This window comes from Eubalaena glacialis, chromosome 1 (assembly GCF_028564815.1).
Source record: "Eubalaena glacialis isolate mEubGla1 chromosome 1, mEubGla1.1.hap2.+ XY, whole genome shotgun sequence".
NCBI classification, from domain to species: domain Eukaryota; kingdom Metazoa; phylum Chordata; class Mammalia; order Artiodactyla; family Balaenidae; genus Eubalaena; species Eubalaena glacialis.
In genome coordinates, this window is record NC_083716.1 from 211,051,461 (window position 1) to 211,078,545 (window position 27,085).

The following is a 27,085-nucleotide window of genomic DNA, read 5'->3' on the forward strand; positions in this document are numbered from 1 at the left end:
TTCATTTAACCATAACTCTTTTCTATTTTGTACCCTTATCTGCAAAGTAATGACACCTTTTAGAAAGGCCTATTTTTCCAAATCCTTATAAAGAAGCCTAGGATCAACACAGGCGAGGTATCATGTATCTGCACCCACAATTCAGCCAGTATTTGAGTACTCTATAGCTTGGCTGATAACTGAGAGCCCTAATGACCCCTGAGGGGGAGTTGAGAAATGCATCCGGGCATTTTTTCACAGTGGGTTTGGAGAGAGGCGCAGTGGTGTTTTCAAGAGCATCTGTACCATTTTAATCCTTCAAAAATATCTAGGGGCTTCCCTGGTGGTCCAGTGGTTAGGACTCTGTGCTCCGCATGCAGGGGGCCCGGGTTCGATCCCTGGTAGGGGAGCTGGGTCCCACAGGCCACAAGGAGGAGCCCGCATGCCGCAGATAAGAGCCCGGATGCCGCAAATAAAGATCCCGCGTGCTGCAGCTAAGACCCAGCGCAGCCAAATAAATAAATAAATATTAAAAAAATCCTAAAGCCGATGTAATATTATTAAATCTGGGTGTAAAGTTCATGGACGGTTATTACATCATTCTCAGTTCTTTTCTGCATTTGAAATCTTTCATAATAACAAAGAATTTTTCAGATGAGCCTGTATATTAGGATACACACATAGGTAGTAAGAAGGGCAGTGTGAGAGACAGATTGGGAGGTGGGGAAAGGAAAGGGGGAGGGAGAGATAGAGCAAGATGGACAGCAGAAGGACAAAGAGGGAGACAGGGCACAGAGATGACAGAGAGAAAAAGCAATGACAAACATCGAACGTGTCCACCCACCACTGAGACTGAGAGTGATGAGGAGCAAAAGTGAGAAGGAGAAAAAGTGAGAAGGGGTAAGAGCGAGGCGGGTGAGGTTACAGAGAATGAGTGCATATGGAAGAACTAGGATGAGGGCATCTCTAGCAAGTGGGAGAGAGGAAGAGGGCAACAGTCAGGAAGATGGGGGAGGGAAGGCAGGAAACATGGGAGAGGGAAGGAAGGACAGGGAGGTGAAGAGCAAGATGGTATGAGCAGTAGACAGCGTGAGATGCACAGAATGAGGGCAGGAGAGCTGGAGACAGTTATGCAAAGTAAATATCTTTGCTATAAAGTTGCTCTTAGATTTAGTATGTATGTGTATTATATGCATATTACATACACATTAAATCTATATATAGTCTAACACTCATACATGGGGCTACACTAGGGGATATATATGCATATACATATATTACATATCTATAATATTCGTATACATACATACAACTCTCAAACTTGACACTCAGATATTCTTCCATCATGTAATGAATCCTACATCATTGTCCTTCTAAACATAAAAAGCCAACCTCACGAATCCTGGGATTTGACGGTCTCACCTGGTGATCCAGACCTGCAAGGGGTTGATGAGACCTTTCAGGGCTTCTTTCTCCAGCTCTTTTTCTATGTGTGTCCCCAGGTTCTCTTGAGCAACTGTCTTCATCAGCTCAGTCGTCATGCTAGAGGTGACACCATAGTAAAGCTAAATATTGGGAAAGAAAAAATCAACACCAGAATAGCTGACAATGGCTATAATGGAGAGTTCTTGTTTAAAGCCCAAATAGAGTAAAAAGAGAGCTGAGAGAATACCTTAGAAAGCAAGACATTTGAAAAATATAATAATAGGAGAGAACAATAATGTTTTAGACAGATAAGTCAACTTAATTTGTATACCTGGGCATGTTCTAGGAACTCATTATATCCTCCCAAAAGCAAACCCTTTCCTCCACGATCCAACAGCTCTCTCCAGATGATGGGGGAAGTTTTGTGACTCCACTTATTCTTTTTACACAACTCTTTCCGCCACTCCTATTGAAAGATATAGTCCACGAGAAGTCACACATTGAATCTGCCTTGGAATTCAATTCAATGCTTTAGAGTTCAAACATTAAAATACTAGTTGTTTTTTTTTTTACTACCTCTGTGTATACATAATAAAATTTAGATATCTTTAAACTGTAAAATATAAATATAGAAATAGTGATGAGCTGAGTAACAAATTAATCAAGTAAGAAAGAATACTCTTCGAATTCATCGACCAAATAAAGGTACTGAATGTTGCTCTCTTTCCTGAGTAGACCTGAAGTGCCAGCGTTTGGCTTAAAAAAGAAGCCAAGTTTTCCAACTCAAATGGTTTTCTGTATGAGATGTCTCTGGTTTTAGGGCCATATAAATTTGATATTGCTTTCCAAATATGTGAGTATAGTTTATATTTTTTAGATTGAATTAATGAGCTAAAAATTGTCTGGGGATTTCTGATAATACTTACTAGAAAAATTTAAATCATCATTATCTGGTTTGTGTACACCAGGCCTTCCAATGACAATATCTGCATAGAGACGGAATGCAACATTTCTATGGGTAAAGTACATGGCAACATTCTTGTCTTTGGAGGAATGTATAATGAAGCTACCTTACAAATAAAATCTTACAAATGAATTTCCCTTGTTGATGTTTCCACCATGATGATTCCCCCATGGCCCCTCTAGTCACAACGTAGCCTGACCAGTGAAATACTGGGAGTCTTGAAGAAAGAGACTCTACCTCAAAGGACCTTCAGCAGCAAGCAGGGCATGGTGATGTCCTGACAGGAGCTGGAAGAATATGTACAGGACTGGACCCTGAGGGTGCTGAATCAAGAGTGGAACATAAAGCTGAACAAGAGAGAATTTATCAAAATGAATCACTCTTCTGCTATTCAAGAGTGTACACCCTGACAAAGACCTCAGAAGAAAGTGCTAACATGTTGCTAGGATGGCTCTTCAAAGCTTGGAGGAAAGGATGAAATAAAATGGAAATGCCAGAACTGTCATGGAAGACCACGGAAGAAGGGATGAAAAAGCTTAGAAAAAATGGGCTCGCTAGAGTGGATATGCTATGATGGAAGGCTGGAAAACTATTGGTCACCTATGTTCTCTGGAAGGGCCTGGAGGACACTACATTCACCAAAGTGACAAGGAATGCACTGATGAGAGGGGTCTCAGCATCACTGAGAAGCCTAGTGTGGCTGTCAATTCTGGGCCATGGCTGTTAAATGACATGCTGTTATAGAGCTGGGCCCCATGGCAATTGGGATGATAGAATTCTGAAATAAAAGAGGACAGGGGGCAGTGCCCACCAGAGAACATCTATTATGACAGAAGCACTAAGCAACCCAGCAGTAAGATAACTTAGACAGCTGAAGGCACAATGGGGACATGAAAAAGTTAGAGCTTATGCAATGGTCTGAGAAAACAAGCTATCACTCATCAAAGCTGATCTAGCCATTGCTGCTGCCATTAACAGAGATCAACGCTGACCTCCTGTTAATGGCACTATCCCTCAAAGACAACAACCAGCCTCTTGGTGGCAATCTGATTACATTGGACCCCTTCTACCCTGGAAAGAGCAGTGATTCACCTTGATTTTAATCAACATATATTCTGGATAAAGAGTTGCCTTTATTGCTTGTAGGACTTTGGCCAGCACCCTGTTCAAGACTTTTCAAAATATTTAACCTACCAACATGGGATCCTGCATAACATCACTTTGAACCAAGAAACCCATTTTAAAGTAAAGGATGTATGACATTGGGCATGAAACCAGGGACCCACTGGCCCTATCATATATGGCAACATCTAGCAGCATGGTAGAGGGATGGAACAACACACTGAAGATGCAGGCACCAGCTTAGAGACTGATACCTTGCAAGGATGGGGGTACCATCTTTCAGGATGCAATATATACCACAAATCAATACAGTTTTGCCCCAATAGGTCAAATACATGAATCCAGGAACCAAGAATGGAATTAAGAGTGACCCTGCTTACCATCACTCCCAGTGACCCACCCAGGGTGAGGGGTGCTTCTATCAGGAAGAGTCCCATTAAACTTTAATCTATGGCTGCCACATGGTCACTTAGAGCTCCTGTGCCAAGAGATCAGCCAGTAAGGAAAGGAGTTACCATCATGGAAGGGGTAATTGCCCCTGTTGATCAGGAACATGTAGGGCAGCTATTACCCAATGTGGGCAGGAAAGAATGGTTGGCATCTATGTAATCCATTGGGGTATCCTTGGTAGTGCCTTGCTCAATTTTGACAGCAAATGGACAGGTGCAACAGTCATATCCTGAAAAGGGAATAGAGACGAGGGCTCAGACCCCTAAGGATACAGGTGTAAGTCACCACCACACCTAATAAGTCACCTGAATCAGCAGAGGGTGAGGGGAATCTACACTGGATAGAAGAGAAGAAAGGTGATGAGTCATTTATGGTGCTGAATGATGTGTAGCGCTGAAATGATGTGCCGCGGAGACTATTGTTCATTTAACTAAACTTCCTCTTATAAAGTTTCCCCGGGGAGAGATGCCAACCAGAATTCTGGAAGAGCTGTTCCCAGATGGTGTGAACGTGTTATATGCAGCATGTGGATCCAAAAGGCACAACTGGTGAACTAGCAGATCCTGTCACGCGTAGTCCCTATTCCTCCTTCGTGACCAAGGCACTCATTCCCCCTGCCATGAGGTGTATTGGCTGTTGATGGCTCAGTGCTGAGCCTCTCTCTCGAAATTGACCTCAACCAAAGGATGTTCCCTTGCCGAAGGTTAAGTCTCTTCCCCAGGGCAGCCCACATCCTATGACTGCTAGCTGTAGGAGAACAAAAGCCTGGCCTCCTTGCCTGTTTCGGGGGGTATCTCTGAAGGGCCATCCCAGCTTCAGAGTTCCCTGTAGGGCTGGCTGAGCCCTTTGTTAGAGCTGGATGGCAGTTCAACTTCTCCCATTGCCCAGTCCTGCTGCCCTCATTCTTTCTAAGGATGTTGTTCCCAAGAGCACTCCCCAGTAAAGGAAACTCCTTCACCCAAATTTCCATCTCAGTCCCAAAGAAGGGTGTGTCAAATAAACAAGTCCCTCATGTCATTAGAAATCAATATGAAGGAGAATTGAAAGTTAAAAAGTGCAATATAAGCTATGTGGATTCTTGGGGGGAAAATACCAGCCAAATTTATTCTAGTTACAGGTTAGGGCCTCATTTGTTCTATTAGGTACTAGGAAAAAAATATAAGTAATGTTTTGAGGCTGATAAGTCAGGACTTACTTTACTAATATTAAAATATCAATAGTACATGAACATTCATTACTGGAAAGCTATCTGATACACTAGCTAATATTTAATTAAATCAGAGCACATTTTTCTGTGTGTGTGAGTTTAACAAACTGTAAAGGCCTCTTACCTCCCAAACATCAGGATGATGTGTAATTTTATGTATCCGAAAATCAGGAAGATTCTTTTGTAAATAATCTGCCAGAAGTTCTGCTTTAGCATAATATGGGCAATCTGCTCTACCTAAAAAATTCAAATTAGCAATATTTTCTTTCATCACATGGAAATTATCATGTAGTTACAAGTATTTGTCATATAATTACAGAATTAATCACACAGTTACAATATAATTTATATAGAGTTATAGCATAAACTGCCATAACATAAACTTTTGATTTTTATTATATTGGCAAAATAAAATGGATTTCATACGAGATCAGAATCATTAGTAATAAAATGTGGAAAGGAAAAAAGACTATTGAATATTTATTCTCCTCCAGTGCTATATTAGACCTCACTTCCTGTAAGAGGCTGCCAGGCTACTAATTAAGCATGAACTACTCATAATGAACTACTCATTAGTAGCTACTAAAAGGCAAAGTGTGAAGTGAGGAGTGGTGGTAAAATCACATGTGGACTTGATATGTGTGCAGAGAGTATTGGGGGAAGGGGAAGGAGAATTGGCGGGAGAGAGAAGAGTCTGGCTTAACTTCTTTTTTCTGGCGTGGGTAGGTGATCCTGACCTTACTAGAGAGAAATCATGGGTGAGAAGTTTAAATTATAAAGTGCAGCTGGAAGTATCTGTAGTATATCTAAGTGGATATGACCAGCAGGCAGCTGCACCTGCAAATCTGAAGAGCAGGCCTTATGTAATAGCTTAGGATACAGATATTGCAGGCATAAACACAGAGAAAGTGACAGCCACTAAAATTGGTGGGACTGGATGTCTGGTAGAGTAGGAGGGGCAGGGGCCAAGGGCAGAACCCTCTCTATAGCATTCTTCCCCGATTACTCCCAATCACCAGTTCTTCAACCTCCTCGTGACTTCTAAGTCATCAACCCCTCTCAAACTCCCCCTGGCTATTAGCCTCCCTGTTTAGTTCAAATCCATGGCTCATGAATTCAGACCACTCTTCTGGTTCATGTCTTCAATTCTCTTGCCCCACTGTGCTTCTGGCAAGTAAGCCTGGTAAAAGACCCTCACCCTGAATGAACCCAGTAACTTGGCTTTTCTGTGCCTGGGTTTCATGTACTTGGCAACCCTGGATAAACATGGTAGGACCAAGCAGAGTGGCACCATTATAAATTCATGGTCACCAGTCTCAGCTGGCCCTCAACTCTTCCTGGAGATCCCTCTGTTTCCCTTGGCAGCACTCTCTTCTGGTCTCTACAACTACCATTCCAAACTGTCTACTTCCTTCAAGCCTCTTCCTTCTCTCCAATATTTTTCTGTACTATCAGAAGACAACAGAAAACTCTGCTTTCTACTTTACGCAAACTAAACCAAATCACACAAAAAGGCATCAGTTGGGAAATCCCCCAACCTCCTGCCATCAAACCTACTAGCTTATCTGCATTTGGACTCATCCTTTCCTTCTTTCTTCTATTCAGTGGAAGAGGGATCCTACCTCTCATCCAGATCCAATCTCACCGCTTATGCTCTGAACCCCACCCTCTTCCACCTCCATTGGTTATCCCCTTTTTCTAGCATCTCAGCTCTGTTTCTAATGGCCTGTTTCTACCATAATTAAAATATACTCATTATATTTAAGTTTCTCCTGTCCTGAGAAACAAAAAGCCCATGACCCCCTTCAGTCGTTGCCTTCTACCTGACCTTTTCTATTAAAACTTGAAATAGTTCTTGAAATAGTTCTCTACACTTGCCATCCCCAGTTCCTCACTTCCATTGATTTCTCATGCCACTGCAATCTGGCTTTTCCCATAATTCTCTAGAAGGTCACCATGGACCTCCATGTCACTAAATCCAATGTATACTTTTTGATCCTTTTCTTGTTGACCCTTGGTAGCATTTGTCTCCCTTCAACTCTTGAAATACTCACTATGGTGGGGGCATTCTTCAGGTTTTCTTCCTACTTCTCTGGCCACTCCTCATTACACTTTTAGGTTCCTATTCCTTTATTAATGCATTAAAAGGTTAGCATTCTACAAGGCAACTTATCTTCATACTCTATGATCCTTCCTGGATAATCTCCTCCACTCCTTTGGTTTTAAGTAGAAATCTGTATTTCCAGTTCAGAACTATCTCCTTATCTAGATGTCTACACCGTCCTGTATTTTTTCAACTCCTTCTAAATGTCTCATAGGCACTCAGCATGTCTATGACAGATTTTGCCACCACTCCCCTACTAAATTTGCTCCTTCTCTTATGTTCTTTATGTTCATCAACCCAGTTATTTAAGAGAATTAACAGTACCCAGAGTATAAAGCCTACTCTTCTGCTTTTTTTTCAATGACTTCCCATCTACCCAGTTATGCAAACTACTGCTTGGGAATAATTTTAACTCTTTCTTCTCCCTTCCTTTCTTCCTCCACCTAGTTAAATGTCTCGTTCTATAGATTCTGCTCCCTAACATCTCTCCAATCCATTCACTTCTTTCTATTTCCATTGCCCACCTTCCTAGACCAGGCCACCAGTATTTCCTTCCTGGACTACAGTACCTAACTGGGCTTTGGGCATCCAGTCTTTTTCTTCTCACATTGTAGCAATAACACTCAGATAAAATGCAAATGTGATTATGTATCTCCTTCCAAAAACCTTCCATGTACTTTAGATAAAGTCTAAAATATTGAGGGCTTCCCTGGTGGCGCAGTGGTTAAGAATCCGCCTGCCAGTGCAGGGGACACGGGTTCGAGCCCCAGTCCGGGAAGATCCCACATGCCGTGGAGCAACTAAGTCCGTGCACCACAACTACTGAGCCTGCGTGCTGCAACTACTGAAGCCCGCGTGCCTAGAGCCCGTGCTCTGCAACAAGAGAAGACACCACAATGAGAGGCCCGTGCACTGCAATGAAGAGTAGCCCCCACTCGCTGCAACTAGAGAAAGCCCGCGCACAGCAACGAAGACCCAATGCAGCCAAAAATAAATATAAATCAAAATAAATACATCTAAAAAAAATATTGAACATGGCTCACAAGAATATACGTTATCTAACTCTGGCCTTAACATATGATAGTCTCTTCCTTGTACTCTATGCTCCAACCCTACTAAATCTTTTTCAATTTTCTGCTTATTGTATACTCTCAAAAATCACCAAACTAGCTTTCCTCATTGCAGCCCCACTCCCTCCTACCCGTGCCTAATTTACTTTCCTCCTCTCTACTTATTTCCTCTCCGATAGGTAACACTCATCTTTCAGGACGCTGATTAAAAAATCACTTCTTCTGGGAAGTCTTTGCCTAAGAAAGGTCCCCTGCCACTGCCACTGCTCCTATAGAACCCAGCCCTGCCACTGCCACAAATGCAACATTCTCAAAAATACTCTTCTGAATGAATAAAGGAGCAAAGGAAATAGGTTTTCAGGCAGATGGGAGATGACAATTGTGTTAAGGCATCAAAGAGGTCAAATAAGACAAGGACCGGACAGCTTCTGTAAAGTCATTGGTGACTTTGGTGAGGGCCATTTCTGAAAGGAGGCAGAAGTAGAAACCAGATTGAGTGCAAGGAGGACCTGGAAATAGAAGAGCAGTCCACCCTTTTCAGAAACTTGCTGAGAGGAAAGGAGGCAGGTACAATAGCCTGCTGCAGTAAAAGCCTCTTTGGTGGTTTTCTGGATGCCAGTCGACATTTCCAGTCCGTCCCCTCCATTGCTGACAAGGTGGGTTTCCTAAAATGCAAGCTCATTAAGATACCCTCCTGCTTAAACATTTTAAATGACTCCTCATTGCTTTCAGCATACAGTTCAAACACCTTTGCTTGGTGTTCTTGAAGTGCAAGGATCTGGCTTCTGCTCCCATTCTTGCCCCAGGTCCATTCACTTCCTCCATATCCAGAGGCCATGACACTGCTAGCCTCTGTGCCTTTTTCTGGAATGTCCTCCCTATTCCAAACCTTCACAAATCAGCTCTTGTAACACCCCCCAGAGCCCTGTGCACATACCCCTCATTGCATTAATCACACTGTACCAAAAGTACTTGTTTACATGCTTCTGTATCCCAGGAGACTGAAAGCTCCTCGAAGGCAGGGATGTGTCTTTCCCCTCACTGTATCCCCTGTGTCCAGCAGTGCTTTGTACACACCGTCACTTGCCAACATACGTTTTTGAATGAAAGCATAATAAAGCCTGGGTGGTCCATATAGAGGCTGGAGTTGCTAGAACATAAGCCAGTTAAGAAGATCACTGGCAAGCGGTCATAAGAGGAGAGTAGCTGTCGGTGTTTTGAGCGATCTGCGGGCGGACGCGGGGATCACTCACCAGCGAGTACGAATTTGGCCATAGTGAAGCCAGGACCCGGGGTCTTGAACCGCTGCTCCACCGTTTCCAGGCAACCACGCCGCTCAGGACTTGGCGCAGGCGCACTCTGAAGCTGAGCGCGGACTCTGGCGCCCAGCTGGGGAGGTTGCGTGCTGGGGTACACAGTTATACACTGTCATTAAAAGCTCTGTGGTCTCCCCCGTTCCTATTCCCTGCAGCTAAGAAAAACTAGTCAGTTTTTCGGTAGGCTTTCTTCACTCCAAGTAAACTATTTCCAACCTCCCGCGAACATAACACTTTTTGACCTATGAAGGATCCGTAAAATCTCGCGATACGCTCAGCTCGCAGGGAAGCTGTTATGGCCGCGTCTCTGTGTAACCATGGGTCTCTGAACTAAGGTAAGTGGAGGACGAGCATAGGTGGTCGTACTACGCCTTAGACTTCTTGCCTTTCAGAGAAGGGTCTCAGGAGTTGCTCGGGAAGTAAGTTTAGGGAGGTGGGTTAATACTAAGAGGTCCAGCTCCGGAAGGACGGACCCCTGACACCGGTTCTGAGACCTGGTGAGACTGTCTGGTTGTGTCTCCGGACAAGCGCAGGCCACGTGCAAGCATCACTTTAGTTTGCTGCTGCTTCTTCTGAGCCGTTCTACTTGTCCAAGTCCTTATTCCTAACAGTTCGTGTTTAGCTGTAGTTAAATCCTTGTGTTAAAAAGTATCCATCAAGTTTAAACCCTTATTTTTCATTGACATCTTCAAGGCAGTGGTAACATAAAATGCCTTACTGCAAAGAAAGCTTTGTAGGAAAACTTTTCCGTCAGAAATCCACTTCCTTTTTTATTTTTTTAAAACCTTATTTGTACAACGACTACTTCCAAAGTAACCTTGCACCTTTAAGACTGTGTATATACACATTGTGGTAGAAATGGAGAAAGCCCATATTGCTAACATGGTTTTACCTTTTTAACGGAAATCTTAATGTCTCCCTAGGGTCTCACTTTAGTCTCTGTTAAATGCATTTGATTTTTTTTTTTTTTTTTGCATTTGATATTTTTAAGTAGAAGTTTTACTCTAATTTTTATCTCTCTTATAACCCCTTCCCCTACAGGAAAGCTACGGCATGTGTTTTCTTTCATATTTAGAAGCGACGTGTGTGTGTGATCTTGACAACTTTAAAGCCATTTGAAAGTGTTTCAGTGGCTAGGAAAATGAAAAACAGAGCAGGTTCCTTTTTATGGAACCTCAGACAATTCAGTACTTTAGTTCCAACAGGCAGAACTGTGAGGCTGTATCCTTCGGGATTTTGCAGACCAAAAATTGTTTATTCAAACTGGAACCTTTTCCAAAGTTACTTAAGTAACTTTGATAATAGAATGCAGTCATCTATGAGATATCTCTTTCAGGATGCCTTAATTTTTAAATCAGGAGGTGATGGCTTTCAAACAAAGGGCATAAGCACTGCAACAGTCCTTACAGTTGACAGACTACTTTGTCCTAGAAGACTGTCCTTTAACTCAGAACACTTTGTCTCTGATAATGGATTGAAGAAAAACTTTCATCATGAGCCTTCCAATGAAGATGTTCTCACCAAGAGAACAAAACCAACCCCGATCAACTGTAGAAAACTGTCTCAGGAGTGTAATTCCCTGAGTGATGTGTTAGATATATTTTCAAAAGCACCTACATTTCCTAGTAGTAACTATTTCTCAGCCATGTGGACAATTGCCAAACGGATGTCTGATGACCAGAAGCGCTTTGAAAAACAATTGATGTTTAACCACCCTGCGTTTAGCCAGCTGTGTGAACAAATTATGAGAGAAGCCAAGATCATGCACTACGACAACCTGCTGTTTAGTCTTCATGCTATGGTGAAGCTCGGGATTCCTCAGAATACGCTACTCGTACAGACTTTGCTGAGGGTGGTCCAGGTAAAATCAAAAGGAGCCTTAAATATACTTTTACTTGGTTTAGCATATCTTGAAAGAATGATGGGATGTAAACATGTAGCCTCCTTGAAAGAAACTTATCTGTGGAATGGTAGTTTATATTTGTTTCTGCATAGATATTATATGATTTAGAGACCTTAAGTTAGCCAGATCTTTTTGCTGTAGAAATTTATGAAAGCTTGCCCCATTTTTCTTCTCTGGAGTTGAGTAATAGTGAAAAAGCTAAAATGGGGAGAGGTACAAAATATACAAGGAAAGGTTGGGTAGTTGAAAGAAGGAGAGAAGGGAAGGGAACTAGTATTTATTGACTACCTGTACCTTTTTCTTGTGCTGTCTTATTGAATCTTCACAATAGCCCTGTAAGGTTGATATTACCTCAGTTTAGCAGATGAGGAAAGAGATTTAATGATGTTAAGCAACTTGGCTAAAGTCACACAGCTACTGGATTGATTTATTCATACAGTAAACATTTATTGGGTGTCAACTATGTATCAGTTACTAGACTTGTCACTGGGGATGTAAAGATGTAGAAGACATGATCCCTGCCCTTATAACCTAGAGGGGACAACAGATATTTTGTAGGTAATTACAAAAATAACCAGTGTTCATCTGATGAGTCATACATTTACTATGTTGTAGGCACGGTGCTGAGCATAGGGAATACAGTTACAAAATAACGGCCACATAGAGCTTTCAGTGCAATGAAAGAAAAATATAGAGAGTGTATTACAAGGGCTTCAAACCTAGTCAGGAGTATGCCTTCATGATGGGAAGAGGTGATGGGGGAGGAGGATACAGGATTACCGTTTGAAGCAGTGATAGGTACAAAGTTTGAAAAGAGGATTGTCTCATGTAATTCTCAGTGTAGTTTTTAAAAGTAGGTATTGTTACTTTCATCTTACCGATTAGGAAATTTAGGCTTAGAGAGGTTAAATAACTTGCCCAAGGTCACATACCTGTTAGTGTCACTATCTGTAGGTACTTGATAAATATTTGCTGCGTGAATGAACAAACACCTCGACATAGTAGAGCTAAAATTCAAGCCCAGTAGGAGATGATGTCTAAGCTGAGTCCAAGAAATGGCCAGCACTTAGAAGATGGATAGCGAAGGGGATGGTGTTTCAAGCAGAGAAGACTATATGTTCAAATCCTGGAGAATAGTTTGCGGAGCTGAAAGTAGTTCATTGTGGCTGGAGGTACAGAATACTGGGGTTGTGAGTTTGAGGGAATGGGGAGGAAATTGTGTCTGTGGTTGTCAAGGAGGAGGGGTTGGGTGTCGTGGCAAGGCATGAGGTTGGGGAAAAAGGGGATCAATCGTGAAGAGCCTTTTCTGCCTGGCTAAGGAGTTCGGATTTATCCTGTAGGCAATGGGGATCCAGTGAAATATTTTAAGCAAAGGTCATCAACATACTCCAATTTGTATTTAGATTACTGTGGGAGTGGGAAATGGAATGGAGGAAGGAGCCACTTTTAGTTTCAAACAAAGGAGTCAGTGTCCTGTTTGACGTCACTGAAATGACGCCAGATTGGCTGAGGAAAAGATGAGTTCATTAAGGTAATCATTTAGCTTTTAAGAGTGGACTCTTCAGACTTCTGAACTCAATGATCATAATTAAATAATTTTTTTTGAAGACAGGAGTTTCCTGAGGATGATCTGATATATATCCTATCCTACTATAGAGTTCAAGAATTGGGTTCATAGGTATATGAGAGTTTTTAACTTTAACTTTTTACGTTACTGTGATTTCCATGTTCTCGCCCAGGAACTAATTTGTGTGTTGTGTGTGTGTGTTTAAACCGCAGAATATCCGTGTTTTTTGGTAGACTGTGTTCCCTATATAGTTATTTAAAAGTGATTACAGTAAGTCACTCTACCTGGTCAGTGATGCTCTAAATGAATTTTGGACAGGTATTCACATCAGCATAGTATCTGCATTGGTGAGGAATGAACAGTGGATATTTGGGGTCAGGTTATCTGTACGTATAATTGTATCTCACTAACATGTTGGAATGTTGCAAAGACATTTTAGCTAGGGATGAAATATGTCATCAGTGAAGTTTGCCCTTCAAACACATAGCCAAGTGGTCTTTTCTTTCACAGTAGGTATTGATGGAATGCTATAAATTGTTAATGGAAACCCTCTCATGGGAATGAGACCTTTTTTCCTTCCAACAGTATCCATTTCTTATCATTATCTGGTTCTGACTTGAGACTTTGTGACTAGTTAGTCATGTATTGTAATTTTAGCAAAAGAGCATACATCTTTCAGATGTGATCACAAGTACTCTTGTGAGGTGTATAAGCTAGTTGTGATTAAATTGTAGAGCACTAGGTAAGCTGTGTTGTTACTATTTGCTTTCTAAATTAGGCCATTTCTAGAACCTAAATTAGTACCCTAATTCAGAGGATTTGAAAGAAGGATCCGTGGAGCCTGGGCTCCTCTTGAGATCCAGGTAGTGCTGGTAAAATGTGACAGCAGATGTGAATTAGAAGGTTCACAACTGAGGTTGCAGTTCGATACCCAGGAAAGGATATAGGGAAATTGTAAGCGCAGCTGTGTAAGATTCTTTAGGGGTAGGAAAATTGTCCTGTAGCTCTAGTATTACTGCACTTGTCATCATGATGGCTTTGGGTCTCAAGAAGAGGTAAAAATAATGTTTGATAAAAGTTATTTCAGAAGGGGAGGAAGGTAATCAATATCAAATCATTTTCAGTGATAACGGAGAATGTATAAAAAGGGTTGATACATAAAAGAATGTGTATCAATTATTTGGAAAATTCACTTACATATGACATCTTGTTTTCCAAAGATGCTGTTTATTGTGGACTGACTCTGTGAGTTATTGGTTTGATACTTAATCCTTTAGTTGAAAGCATCAGTTCAGTGGTTTTGCTTGGGTGAGATAGTCTACTATGAGCTCATCACCTGTGGTATTTTTGTAATTATATTTCGATAGGAACGTATCAATGAGTGTGATGAGACATGTCTTTCAGTTTTGTCAACTATCTTAGAGGCAATGGAGCCATGCAAGAATGTGGATGTTCTTCGAGCAGGATTGCGGTGAGAACTCTCTTACGCTTTCTTCAAGTACCTTTCTGTGTTTCTCTTAAATCAAAAACGAAGATGAAAGTTGAGCTCCCTTTTTTGGAATGGGGGCATGGAAGACTTTGTTAGTAGTTATGGTCTTTAATACCTTATTAAACTTAAAATAGTGACTCTGGATCAGGTAAAGCTGGAAATAATGCTTCTTTCAGGGTCCACCATAAAATAAAAGGTGTTGGTAACATTAAAATCTAAAATTATCTTAAAACATAGTACTGATGTGGGCTGGGGGATAACTGATATGTACTCAGTTCATAATGGTTAATTGGGTACTATGTGGAGGTCACATGACACTGGCCCAGCTTGAAAAGGAGGTTAAGTTTTACAACTTATAAAATTGATGCACCTAATCTAATGTCATAGGTTGATGAGAATAATTTTTAATTCCCTTTTTCATTGACTATGCATTGAGATGTCTTAATGTAGTCTCCTGATATTTGTTCATGCATAAAGACAGCAAAATAATGTGAGAGAAAACAATACTAGGCTGGTCTTGGAGCTTTCACTATTTGCACTCTCTTGGACAGGTAGATCATTTCTTTGGGCTTCATATTCCTTGCCTAGAAGTAGAAGCTGGACCAAATGACTTTTAAGATTTCTCTCCTGGTTTTAAGATCCTAGGACTGTGGTATTTATTGTGTTTGATGACAGGATGCTAGTTGATCAGCAAGTTTGGAAAATAGAACGTGTCTTCACATTACAAACTGTAATGAAGTGTATTGGAAAAGATGCACCGATTGGTCTTAAAAGGAAATTGGAGGTAAATACCTTCTGAATTTTCTCTGTTGTGTAAAATTTGAAAAAAATATTTCTTGTGATTTGCTATCACCTCCTAAAGTCAGTTTATTAGGAGGACATTGTGCTTTTGGATGTAACTTTGCTAAAGTGAAATAATAGAAATAGATTTATTTTTATCTGTATGTATATTTACATATATTTATCTATATATCTGTTTGTCCGAGTCATTTTGCTCAAACTTTATCCTTTTTTATTTAAATATAGGAGTTTAATTTATTTTGCCACAAATGAAAAATTAAATTTAAGTTTACTTTTCTTTAGATGAAAGCCTTGAAAGAATTAGACCAATTTTCTGTTTTGAATAGCCAGCATATGTTTGCAGTACTGGCCGCCATGAATCACCGCTCCATTATCCTTTTGAATGAGTGCAGTAAGATAGTCACAAGTAAGGGGGATTTTTCTTTTATGATTTGTAGCATCCGATCTGTTCTGGACTATATTTGTTTTGTTTGTTTTAACAACTTTGCTGTTATATGAAAAATATCTGATGATATGGTTAGATCTAAATTTTATTTTTGCCTATAGTGGTTTTTTTTTTTTTTTTTAACAAAATATAGTGCTATTTTTTCTCAAGAAACAAAAGTACTGTGTATATAGTATCTTGGATCTTACAGTCAAAACCATCTGGTAATTCTTGTTTCTCTAACTCATTCTTAAAGGTAATATCCATGGGTGTCCTTTTAAAATATTGATCAGCATATTGCAGTCTTGCAGAGACCTCCAATACGTTAATATAGATCTTTTTAAGGGAATAGCAGATTATGTGGCTACAACTTTTGACATCTGGAAGTTGAAAAAAGTAAGTATGTTAACAGTTTAGAAGAAGCCTCAGAAACTTTCAAGAAACGTATTAATTTATTTAGCATTCGAAATAATTTTTCTATCATTTTAAAGTGGTTTAGATTCCAAAATATTCCAATGCTAAATCGGCTTGAAAAATTAGCTCCTTTTAATTTTTGTCTGGGGGTTACCTATTAATATATTATTCAATGTCTGGACCATCTTTCTATCCAAAACAAAACTTATATTGTCCAAAGTTTGTTTTTCTATTTGTTTTTCAAAAGGTTGTATGGTACTTTGGTTGGATACTAAGGATTATTTCTGTCTTTCTACTTTTCCTTTATTAGATTTAGAATAATGGAGATAGTTGATGTGAGAGGCTTACGCTTTTTGAAGAATAAACTGTCATTACTTAATGATCATGTCTGTTTTCTGTTTATGGAAAGTTTGCTTGTTTCTTCCAGAGTAAGAGCCTTTAAATTCAGGGCATGTGTTAATAATTAAACATCTAAATGAAGCAGCTGGTAAAAACTTCTTTTTGTAGTAAAGTAGTGGTAACCATGTTAGGTCACTGGTTTAGTTCACTTTGGAGGGTGAGGTTGAGTTTAGTATGGAAATTGATTTTGGAAAGAGAAGTACTTATTGCGAGAAAGACTTAAGAGGGAAATGAGAGGTGAACTGGAACATTTAATCATCATATTTCAGCTCTATTCTCAGTTATAGAAATTAGTATTGAACATAGAAATTTTTGAGTTATCTCTTATCTGTTAGAATCTAGGAAGTGTCTAGGTTTGGGAGGGAGAGCAGTTCAAAATTGGCTTGGTCATTTTGAAAAATTTCATAAGAGGTGTATTTAAAGGTAAGTTTCAGAGCTGTTGTATGAAAAGCATAGAGGAAAAGATTTATTTTAAATGAGATGGAAATATGGAAACCGTTGTGTGCTCTGGTTCTCAGCTTATAAAAAGAGGTTGCTTGTTAACTCGATACTCTGATTCAAGAATAACTGGAACAGATTTTGTAAGGAAAAGATAATTGTTCCTTTTAAGGGAATATTTGGTCAGTCAGGACAATTCTATTGTGGTTTAAATTTTTTGAGATCTAAAAGATTGCTAATAACATACTGTAATTCTTAAGAAGTTTTCCCTCAATTCTTTCTTTTTTTAGGTTCTTTTTCTCCTCATCTTATTTGAAAACTTTGACTTTCGACCTGTTAGTTTGATGGACTTGTTTATGAAGAAAGCAGCAGATGAACCTGGCTTCCTAAACGTGAAAAGCCTTGTCTCTATTCTTCATGTGTATTCTTCTCTCAATCACTTCCACAAATGCTGGACTCACGAGTATGTACTTGTTCTTTTTTTACTTTTTTATTGCCACATATTGTATTTATAGAAAAGATTACGAAGCTCAATGAATTCTTACATGCGAACCCATCCATGGCCTTCATCCATGTCCAGAAATTAAACATAATATTCCTTATTTATGAAGTTAAACAGAATTTTATTTTATCTTTGCTAAAGATATGTGCTTTGCTTTTGCCAGTTTCTTTGTTCTTTGCAATATATTTGGTAATTCAGCATAGGAGTTTTCATTTCAAACTCTCCCCCAGCTTATTGCCTCAGCTCCTGAGTTTATAGTTTAGTTTTGACCCTAACTCTTCATTTGGTCCCAAACTACTGCTTTCTTTTCTTTTCATTTTAACCACAACCGTGCATTTCTACTATTAAACACAGCAATTCCTCAAACATGCTGTGCTCTTTTATCTTCTTTCCACCCAGAACATCTTTCCTTCCTCTCTAGGTCAGTTCTAAGTTTCATTAAAAACCAGAAACGCATATAACATGTCATTTGTCATTTGTTAGAAGAGTGACTAAAAGCGCAGACCCTGGAGACACCTTGCTTAGGTTTGAATGCTAGCTCTGTGATTCATTAGCTACTTAACTTTGGCAAGTTACTTATCTGTGCCTCAGTTTCTTCATCTGTTAAAATGAGGATGAGAAATAAAGAGTTATTTCTAATCGTATTGGGTTGTTATGAGGATTAAATGAGTTAACCTGTGTCAGGTTCTTAAGGCAATGCCAGACACACAGTAATTGTTAGATTTAAAAAAAAAACTAGAGTGTCTGTCACAGAGGCCTTGGAGGAATAAACTAGGGCAGTTCTGAGGGTCTCAGTGGCAAGGTTCACTGGCCATCTCTTTGCCATCGAGTAGCTTGACTCCAACAGCTTTTTGTCCCTGTGGTTTTCCCTCAAGATTCAGATTTCCAAAAGAGAAAATCTGATTGAACGAGTTTGGGTCACACGCCCATTTCTTTGGGGCAGGTAATCAAAGAAGTGCTGGGCCAAGAAAAGCAGGTGCCCACTGTGCTCTCCATTGTTGTGAAAGACTCAGTTCACACTGCATGTCATGTGCCTTCCCTTAATTGTCTCCATCAGAGCCCCTGTGCTTGTCATGTCTTATATAACTCTTTGGTGGAGCCTTGACACATAGCTGCAATTATTTGTCAATAAGCCTGTCTCTGCTCCATAATTGAAAAGCGCTCTAGAGCTTTTTAAACCACTTTATCGAGGTATGAATAACAACATGTAAAATGCTGTGCATATTCAATGTATACACCTTGGTGAGTTTTTAGCTCATTATTCTTGATTCTTCCTTTTCCACTAACATTCTTCTCCTCCTCATCTAAGTTTATTTGTTCATTTAGTCGGAAAACTTGTACCAAGCACTCAGGTACTTAAGACAAAAATGAATAAGACATAATCCTTTTTGCAGTTAAATATAGCATGAACATTGAAGTGATAGAGTTTTATACAGTGTATATAGGAATAGAGGAGGGATGTACCAGGATGCTAGCCTGGCGAAGTGGAGGGTCAGAGTGGGTGCCAAGCATCCTGCCTGGAGGAGTTGGTACCTGAGCAGATCTTGAAAGATGGATAAATAGGAGTTAACAATGGAAAGACCATTCTGAGTAGAAGGGACTCCATATTCAAGTCAGGAAGGAAAGAAACAGCAGAGTACATGCAGGGAACGACACAGATTTTGGTGTCGCTGAAGCATGAGGTAACAGCATAAGAAGTGGGATGCGAGGAGACTGGAGAGGTGATTACCGCTGTGCTCCAGATCAGTCCTCTGCAGCCCCGCTGTTTCTTGCTGCATACTCCAAACTCCATCAGTTCTCCCTTTAATAAGTGTTGCCTCACTGTTGTCTCTAGGACCTGTTAGCAGTCCTGCTCAGCCTGTCACAGCCTTCCTCACTCGCCCATCTGCTCCTCACGGGACCTCCCAGTTGATCCCAGACATTTCCCTTTGCGGCTCATTGGTACTAAGGGCTTACTTCAGGGCATACTCGCCCTGCTGTGAGCATCCCTGCCTGTGCCCCAGCCTCGCTAGTTATTACAGCGTGAATAGCATGTACTTTCAGGGGTTAGTTTCAAGTGGTCTTCCCTTTTGCCATCTTTTCCACTTAACTGAAATTCTCCTTATCCCCAAAGCTGCCCTATCTACTTTCTTTCCTGTACACTATCACAGTACTTTGCAAGTATCAATACTTGCTTTTTTCTTATATAATGATATATAGCTTATGCCCTAAGAGTCAAATTGACCTGGGTTCAAAGCGTATCTGTGCTGTTTATTAGCAGTGCCACCCTGCACACGTGACCTTACCTAATTTTTATCTTTCCTCTCTTCCTCTGTGCTTAGCTGCTTTGTTATACTGCGTAACGTTAGCTTGGGTGGTAGGATTAGGCTATCAGTTCTTTTAACTCAGAGTATTAATAGCTAGAGAATTTTAATTGATTATAAAACTGCAGTGGAGTTCCAGGTCTTAAAGACTTACTCATGATAAAAAATCTAGCACAATGGTTAAAAGCTTCTGGACCCTGACAACTTGGATTCCAGTACTGTCTCTGCTACTTCCTGGCTGTGTGTTCTTGGACAAGTTAGTTGACCCTGCTTAGCCTGTTTACTCATCTTCATTATGAAGAAAATAATGATACCTATCCCATAGAGTTTGAATAGGAATTAAATGAGGTAAAGCTTATAAACGTTTGCCCTGTGTAAGACATGTAGTAGTAGCTAACATTTATTGAGTGTATGTGTTTATTATGAGATAGTCACCGACCTGAAAGATGTGTGAAGACTTATTGCAAGCCTGATTGTTTTATCCCCTTAAGGCTGTCAGTTCTCTGACACCTCACTAGCTCTACCATGACCTTGTCTACTCTTCATATTTGAAAGCTGACTTTCCTTTCTGCCCCTGTAGGTTCCTAGAAGTTATGGCTAGTGCTCTCACTGGTAGTCTTCACCACATCTCTTCTGAAAACCTGTTGAATGCTGTGTGTTCGTTTTGCTTGATGAACCATTTTCCCCTGGCCCCTATTAATCAGCTTCTTCAAAAGGACATCATCCATGATCTGCTGACGTCAGGTAGGATGTCAGTGCACAGTGGTGACTAAAATAAAGCAGTACTGCCAGGCTACCAGGTGATTCTGATTGGGGCCTCAGTTGCAGCAGTGTTAGTTAAAACGTGTGGAGCGGGTGCTCCTGATGAAAGGACCAATGATGGTGAAGTCAAAGGGCCGTGCTTCAAACCAGCAAACCGGTGGAGGCTCCTTTAATGACAGATCCTGCCCATAGACAGCATGAATAAGAAACACAGCGTCATTGTTCTTTTTATTTATACTTCATGCACCTGTGCAAAGGCTAAATGTTCAGGTTGTTCTTTATGCCTTGATCAGAGGTGTTTGTACTTCTAATCCTTATGTGTCACGTTTGAAGCCAAGTTAAGTCAACTCTTGCAGCTATAAACACTTTGTCACTCATGGCCTGTAATGAGGGCACAGCCGTTAGATCAAGAAACCAAATAGTTACCAAAGTAGTTAATTTATTTACTCTTGGAACCAAATTAATTGTTGTCTTTCAGTCTTTACTGTTAAATAAGGAAAAGCAATATCAGGCTAGATGTGTAAAATTTGATGATGTATCTGGGAATAGAGTATTTTAAATCCTTTTAAAAACAACAGTGTGAAATTCCAAAGTTGAAGTGGGGAGAAGGAACACCATGTGCTGATTTTTCAAGCAGTCTAACGTGGAGGAAACAGCCGTGAACCCAGGAGACCTGGAATCTAGTCCCAACTTTGCCTTTAGTTAATCAGGAGGCATTTTAACATTCCTGAGCATTTTCCCATCTGTTCAGTGAAGAGTTGAGGCTAAAGCACCTTGAAAGATATTTTAAAGTTTAAAGCATTATCAGGGCACTGACCTACACACTGTGGGGCCTCGGGAGACACAGAGAGATTCCTCCTGATACGAAGCAAGTGATCAGAATTATAGGTGCATTAATACAATTTCCTAAATGTAGCATTCGTATTTTTCTTAACTATATATTTTCGTTCTCTTTTTTTATTAGGTGACGTGGAGAGGAATGTTCACAAGCTTCATGTTTTGGCTGCCTGTCTAAAACTTGATGCTCCTTGTCACAAGGACACACACTTAGTGCTGCCACAGCTGCCCCCCACGCCATTACATCCACATGCAAAGGTTGCCGAGGTGCTGAGTAGCCTTCTGGGAGAAGGATGCTTCTCAAAAAGTGTATGGTTGCCACATAATTATTATATTGGTATGGGACTTTATATAATTTTCCTCTATTTTACTTTTTTTCTGACAAAAGATAAGGAGTTTACTGTAGCAGTCTAGTGTGGTGCAGCGTTGGCTCTGGAGCTGGACTGCTGCATGTGGATTTTCACTCTGCTACTTACTAGTGCTATGCGTTAGGCACTCAGCAGCCTCTTTCCTTATCTGTAAAATGGCAATAATAATAGTACCCATCTCACGGGGTTCCTGTGACCAACAAATGAGATTATACATATACAATCCAGACTAGTATTTGGCACATGGTAAATAAGCTCAGTATAGCTTACCTGCTGCCATTATAATTATTGGTAGTAATAGTATACCGTTTCAAACAAAAAATCGCTTTGAGCAATGTTTGAAAAATTAGTATCAATTTTTTTCTTTCAGATTTTGAAATCAGAATGGATGCTAACAGGAGCCAAGTGCTTCCATTTTCTGACGTGGATGTGGTAACTTCTGCTACAAATATTCAAAGGTTGTTTACACATACGCATTTGCTGAACTTTCTAAATTTAAATCTTAATTCTCAAAGACTTCATATAAATAGCAGTAACAATACAAAGACCTTATATTTGTATAGAGCTTGTAATGCACCGAGGGACTTCTCATCCATTAATCTACCCCTTAGGTGTAAATGTGGGACACTGTGGTTGAAGACAGTGGATTGGAGTTGTCCATTTAATGAAACAGGCAATTTTTTAAAATCAGGTTTTAAAGCTAAACAGTTCAATAAAACAATGCTAATATAATTGAAACCATCAGTGCAGTGTAAATTTTTGACAAGATAATGCAGTAGTGATCATAAAGAATGACGGCTTCTACTAAAATCAAATACCCAAAAAATATTTTTCTCTACCACCAAACCTTTCTAAAGGTAGAGAAACTTTAGCTTTTTAATTAAGCTGTATTGTATATGGATCAAACCATATTGAAGTTAATTAGAAGTAGTTTCCTTGACTCACACAGTACAGAGGGTGTTTCTGGGAGAAATTGATGCTACTCCCTGAGAGAATATTCTACCTTGTAAGCATCTGGATCAGGTCATATTGCGCACACCCTGTGTTCAGTCATTCTTTGTGGAAAGGCTCTGCTAGGGCCTGTGGGGCATGCAAAGATGAGTCAGACGTGGATCCTGACCCCAAGCGACCTACATCCCCTACTGCTTTGTAGCACATGCACATAAGTATGGTAGAGAGAGGTACAGAAAAAGTCTGTAGGGATTCAAACTCTTATCTACTCATCCCTCTCCACTCATACATAGCTCTGTAACTTTTGCGCCTTTCTAAATCCATCTAGCTTGTTCCTTGGCCATCTTTTTCAGCCACTATCTTCCTTCTACATATTACCCATCTTCCCTCAAAAAGAGGCTTTCTCTCTGACCAAGTTGAAAGATCATTTTTCTTTTTCAGGTATTCATCTGTTCTGGCATAATAATATAATGTAGTAGTTCTCAGCCTAAAGTACCGAGAAAAAATGAGGAATCAGTGTTCCTTTAAAGATACGAAATTTCTCTTACTTTATCTCAGATAACAGCCAGAGTATAACAGAAGACAGTAAGGATACAAATGTCTTTTTCTCCCCCAATGAACTTAATCTTTCCAAAAGGCCATGAACAATGAAAAACAAATTACACCTTCCACATTTTTGTTACACGTATACATTTTATCTTTTCAACAGTCTTGCCTATCTCTTAGTGTTTTCTTCTTTGTATTTGGTCTCCCCATTCTGGTTTTTAAATGTGTCTGTCTCTGGGAGACAAAATGTACAAGCAGAGCATTTTCCATTTGATATTATATACATCAGTGCTTCTAGTAGCATAAATAATTTTGTTTAGATCAGAGATTAGCTCTGCACAGGAAAGCCCTAAAATGGGTGCTTTCATATCTGAAAATTTTCCTCATCGAGAATGTAGCCATTCTTAAAGATGGTTAAGGGATACTGTTTGTATAAAGCATTTTTATAAGCTTGTGGTTCCTAAGATAGTCTTCATATACTGGAATATCTGCATAGTCTAGGTAATGAGGAAGTGAAGGACTAACACCGGAGGGAGTGGTGAGGAATGTGGTAAGTGGAGAGCTCAGCTTTGAAATCTCCAAAGAACGAGGATGCAGCAAGATTGTACATGGTCATCTCGTTAGTAACTAGTCTCATGTTTTGAATTTTTGTTTTCAGAGTAGCTGTACTCTGTGTTCCTAGATCTACGTACTGTTTGGATTCAACCCACCCCAGAGGATTCCTTGCTATGAAAATGCGGCATTTGAAAGTAATGGGTTTTCATGTGATCTTGGTAAGAAAAAAATGCAAATGAAATAGTACTTCAATTAATGATGTTCATTCTGCTGGGAATGTTGTGGTTGAAGTTGGTTACTAGGACTAGATGAATTGTCAGCAGTATTGGAATAAGTGTTTTAGTTATTGTTTTCTTTGAAAAAGCACATTTCTGGTACATGATTTGGCTCCTACTCAGCTGATTACTATTATTTACTTGGGGTTTTATAAGTGCTACATTTAGTCAACTTTAATCATTTTTGTTAAGTGAAAAATGTAAATAATATGTGTACTTCTTTAATTTAAGACACATGAAACCATATTCAGTTTCTAGGTTATCTTGAACAGGAGAAGAAAAGATGGTAATTAAAGCTTTGTTTTCATGGGCCATTGTGAGGCTGTTAAGGATGTTTGTCACCAGAAAATGCTGGGTGATTGTAAGAGGATGCTTCTTCCTCTTCCCTCCTTATGCTTTGTTTGATTCTGAGCACAACTTTTCTTGAACAGCCTCTCTAGATGTCTCTGTATGGAGCAAGAACCATACGAATAAATGTATATTTATGTTAATGTTGGGATCTATCTAAATGCCACTCATTTGGTCCTGCATATAATATGAAATGTAAATATTTGAATCTTCGTTATGGTACTTTAGTATCCAAAACTGGATCATGCCCGGATTACCAAGGTTAAGATGGCCCATTTCTCTTAATGGGCTAATCTGTAACACTTTTTTTTTTCATATTGGCTGTTATTTATATTCTAAGGAAGATTATCCCAAGAAAGGAATTTTTGCACCCTTTAGAGGACCTTTAAAGTTTTTTTATAATTTTCACTGTGAGAGCTTTCTTCAACCCTAGCACATAGTCTTACTAAACTTCTAAAATGTGCGTAACTATAAGTGGTTGGCTGATGTTATTTTAATATCCTTGGATCTCGAAACTAGCTTTTATTTTATACGTTGTCATCTTCTTGCAAACTGATTATTTTCCTCTTTCTTTGGTAAGGTCAATAATTGGGAGATGGAAAAACTAGAGATGAAGGATGCAGTCACATTTTTGAAGACTAAAATCTATTCACCGGAAGCACTTTCTACTGCTGATATAGATTTACAAAGCACATGTTAAAGTAAGAAGCAACCTTTTAATGTTATTAGACATAAATTTATAAAAATAACTTTAATAAAGACTACAATTCAGTTGTCGATGGAACTTACCTGACTGCTCACCATAATAAAAAGTGTTATTTCAGTTCACTGCTAAAATTAAAGTTGAGAATGAAAGAAATATTGTTACTGGCACTTTAGAATATGCTGAGAAAATTCCAGAAGGGTCATTTTCGCAGTTATACCTGTTCCTTCCAGTGCCCAGATACTTCATAAATTCATGAGCTGTAGGTTTTACTGTTTCTCATTAGCTCTGATGCATTCAAAACTGGTTTCTTAGTTGTGATGGGTTGCAGGTAAGTTGATGTGGGCAGTCCTCAGGTTTGGAATCTAAGCTGTTTTAGGACTCAGGTATGGATCACATTCAAGCACCGGCCACAAAGCAATTGGGCTAGGGTCTCAAATTGTAGAATGTATAAGAATTAATGAGGTAGCGTGTTAAAAATGGGTGAGGATCAGGCATCTGCAGTTGTAACAAGCATTCTAGGTGGAAGTGGTTTGTGGCCCTTACTAAGAGAAACACAGATGAGATAGTACAGAGAGGGCAAGGAGTCCTAATTTCTTAAGATTGATAGGTTGTGGGTTGCTAACACCACAGTTCTTGCCATTGGTGAGGTCATTCCTTTCTCCCTCTTCCCCTTTCCCCTCCCACCATTTCACAAAGTCTTTTAAAGTAAATATATAGCCGAACTGTTTTGTGAGCCAGACCTGAGGGCTATTTTTCAGTTACGTTTGTTCATCCTTTTGTGGAAGTACTTGTTCAAGTTTGTCATACGCCTGTCTACCTAGTATTTGACTCGTTGGGGATACAGCAGGTTTCACTTGTGAAACCTGAGTGCCACGTAAGTTGGTATTATTTTAGCCCCGTGTAAAAGACCGAGTGTTTGTGCCGCCACCTCCACCCCATCCCCACAAGTCCTGTGTTGAAACCTAACCCCTAGTGTGATGGTATTTGGAGGCAGAGCTTTGGGAGATGATTAGGTCATGATTAGGGTGGAGGCCTCATGCATTGGATTAGTGCTCTTATAAAAGAGGCCTCAGAGAGCTCCCTTGTCACTTCTCCACGTGAGGACAGTGAGAAGATGACCATCTCCAAACCAGGAAGGGGGCCCTCACCAGACACAGAATCTGCCAGGGACTTGATCTTGGACTTCCGAGCCTCTCCCACAGTTATTTGTGAGAAGTAAATTTCTGTTGTTTATAAGCTACCCAATCTATGGTATTCTGTTAATATCAGCCTAGATGGACTAAGGTACCCCAAATATGCAGATGTGCAATTACTGGACATCTTACTCTATGCCAGGCACTGCTAAGTATTGGGATGTATTCTCTCTTCATTATCTTAACTCTTTGAGGTGTAGCTGCTATTAATCTCTTGGGACCCTTATTTCCTTTTATCTAATAAGAGGATAAACTATCAAAGCTACATAAATAGGATAGGGCTAGAGGTTGAACCTGAGCTGACATGGACTTACAAAAAAAGTAGTCGAGGGCTTCCCTGGTGGCGCAGTGGTTAAGAATCTGCCTGCCAATGCAGGGGACGCGGGTTCGAGCCCTGGTCTGGGAAGATCCCACATGCCGCGGAGCAACTAGGCCCGTGAGCCACAACTACTGAGCCTGTGCATCTGGAGCCTGTGCTCCGCAACAAGAGAGGCCACGAGAGTGAGAGGCCCGCGCACCGCGATGAAGAGTGGCCCCCGCTTGCCGCAACTGGAGAAAGCCCTCGCACAGAAACGAAGACCCAACACAGCCATAAATAATAAATAAATTAAAAAAAAAAAAAAAAAAAGTAGTCGAGAAACCCCAGGTTGGCAATAAAAGGTCTCTA

The 27,085-nt window shown here is 40.0% G+C and overlaps 2 protein-coding genes across 2 annotated transcripts in view; one reads left to right on the top strand and one right to left on the bottom strand.

Moving 5' to 3' along the window:
• MDH1B (malate dehydrogenase 1B) overlaps nt 1-9,596 on the bottom strand; it is a 28,266-nt gene extending 18,670 nt beyond the window's left edge. Inside the window, exons 1-4 of the mRNA XM_061191083.1 lie at nt 9,575-9,596; nt 5,272-5,384; nt 1,736-1,870; nt 1,402-1,544 (exon numbers count right to left, since the gene is read on the bottom strand). Of these exons, the coding sequence (XP_061047066.1) occupies nt 1,402-1,544; nt 1,736-1,870; nt 5,272-5,384; nt 9,575-9,596 (413 nt within the window). The remainder of the gene's footprint in view (nt 1-1,401; nt 1,545-1,735; nt 1,871-5,271; nt 5,385-9,574) is intronic.
• Nucleotides 9,597-10,728: 1,132 nt separating this feature from the next.
• FASTKD2 (FAST kinase domains 2) lies at nt 10,729-26,999 on the top strand. Its single transcript, XM_061204237.1, has 12 exons — nt 10,729-11,498; nt 14,475-14,578; nt 15,272-15,380; nt 15,680-15,803; nt 16,078-16,217; nt 17,363-17,535; nt 20,458-20,621; nt 21,604-21,813; nt 22,215-22,302; nt 24,000-24,114; nt 25,100-25,220; nt 26,795-26,999. The coding sequence occupies exons 1-11, from the start codon at nt 10,779-10,781 to the stop codon at nt 25,217-25,219; spliced, it is 2,067 nt and encodes a 688-aa protein (XP_061060220.1). The 5' UTR covers nt 10,729-10,778; the 3' UTR covers nt 25,220; nt 26,795-26,999.
• Nucleotides 27,000-27,085: the final 86 nt, after the last annotated feature.

What these genes read in the sequence shown, in the direction of transcription:
- FASTKD2 (XM_061204237.1), top strand. Translation starts at nt 10,779, where the DNA reads ATGAAAAACAGAGCAGGTTCCTTTTTATGGAACCTCAGACAATTCAGT. An exon ending in CTTTGCTGAGGGTGGTCCAG is followed by an intron (nt 11,499 to 14,474) that starts GTAAAATCAAAA and finishes ATATTTCGATAG; the next exon opens with GAACGTATCAATGAGTGTGA. An exon ending in GTGCAGTAAGATAGTCACAA is followed by an intron (nt 15,804 to 16,077) that starts GTAAGGGGGATT and finishes TCATTCTTAAAG; the next exon opens with GTAATATCCATGGGTGTCCT.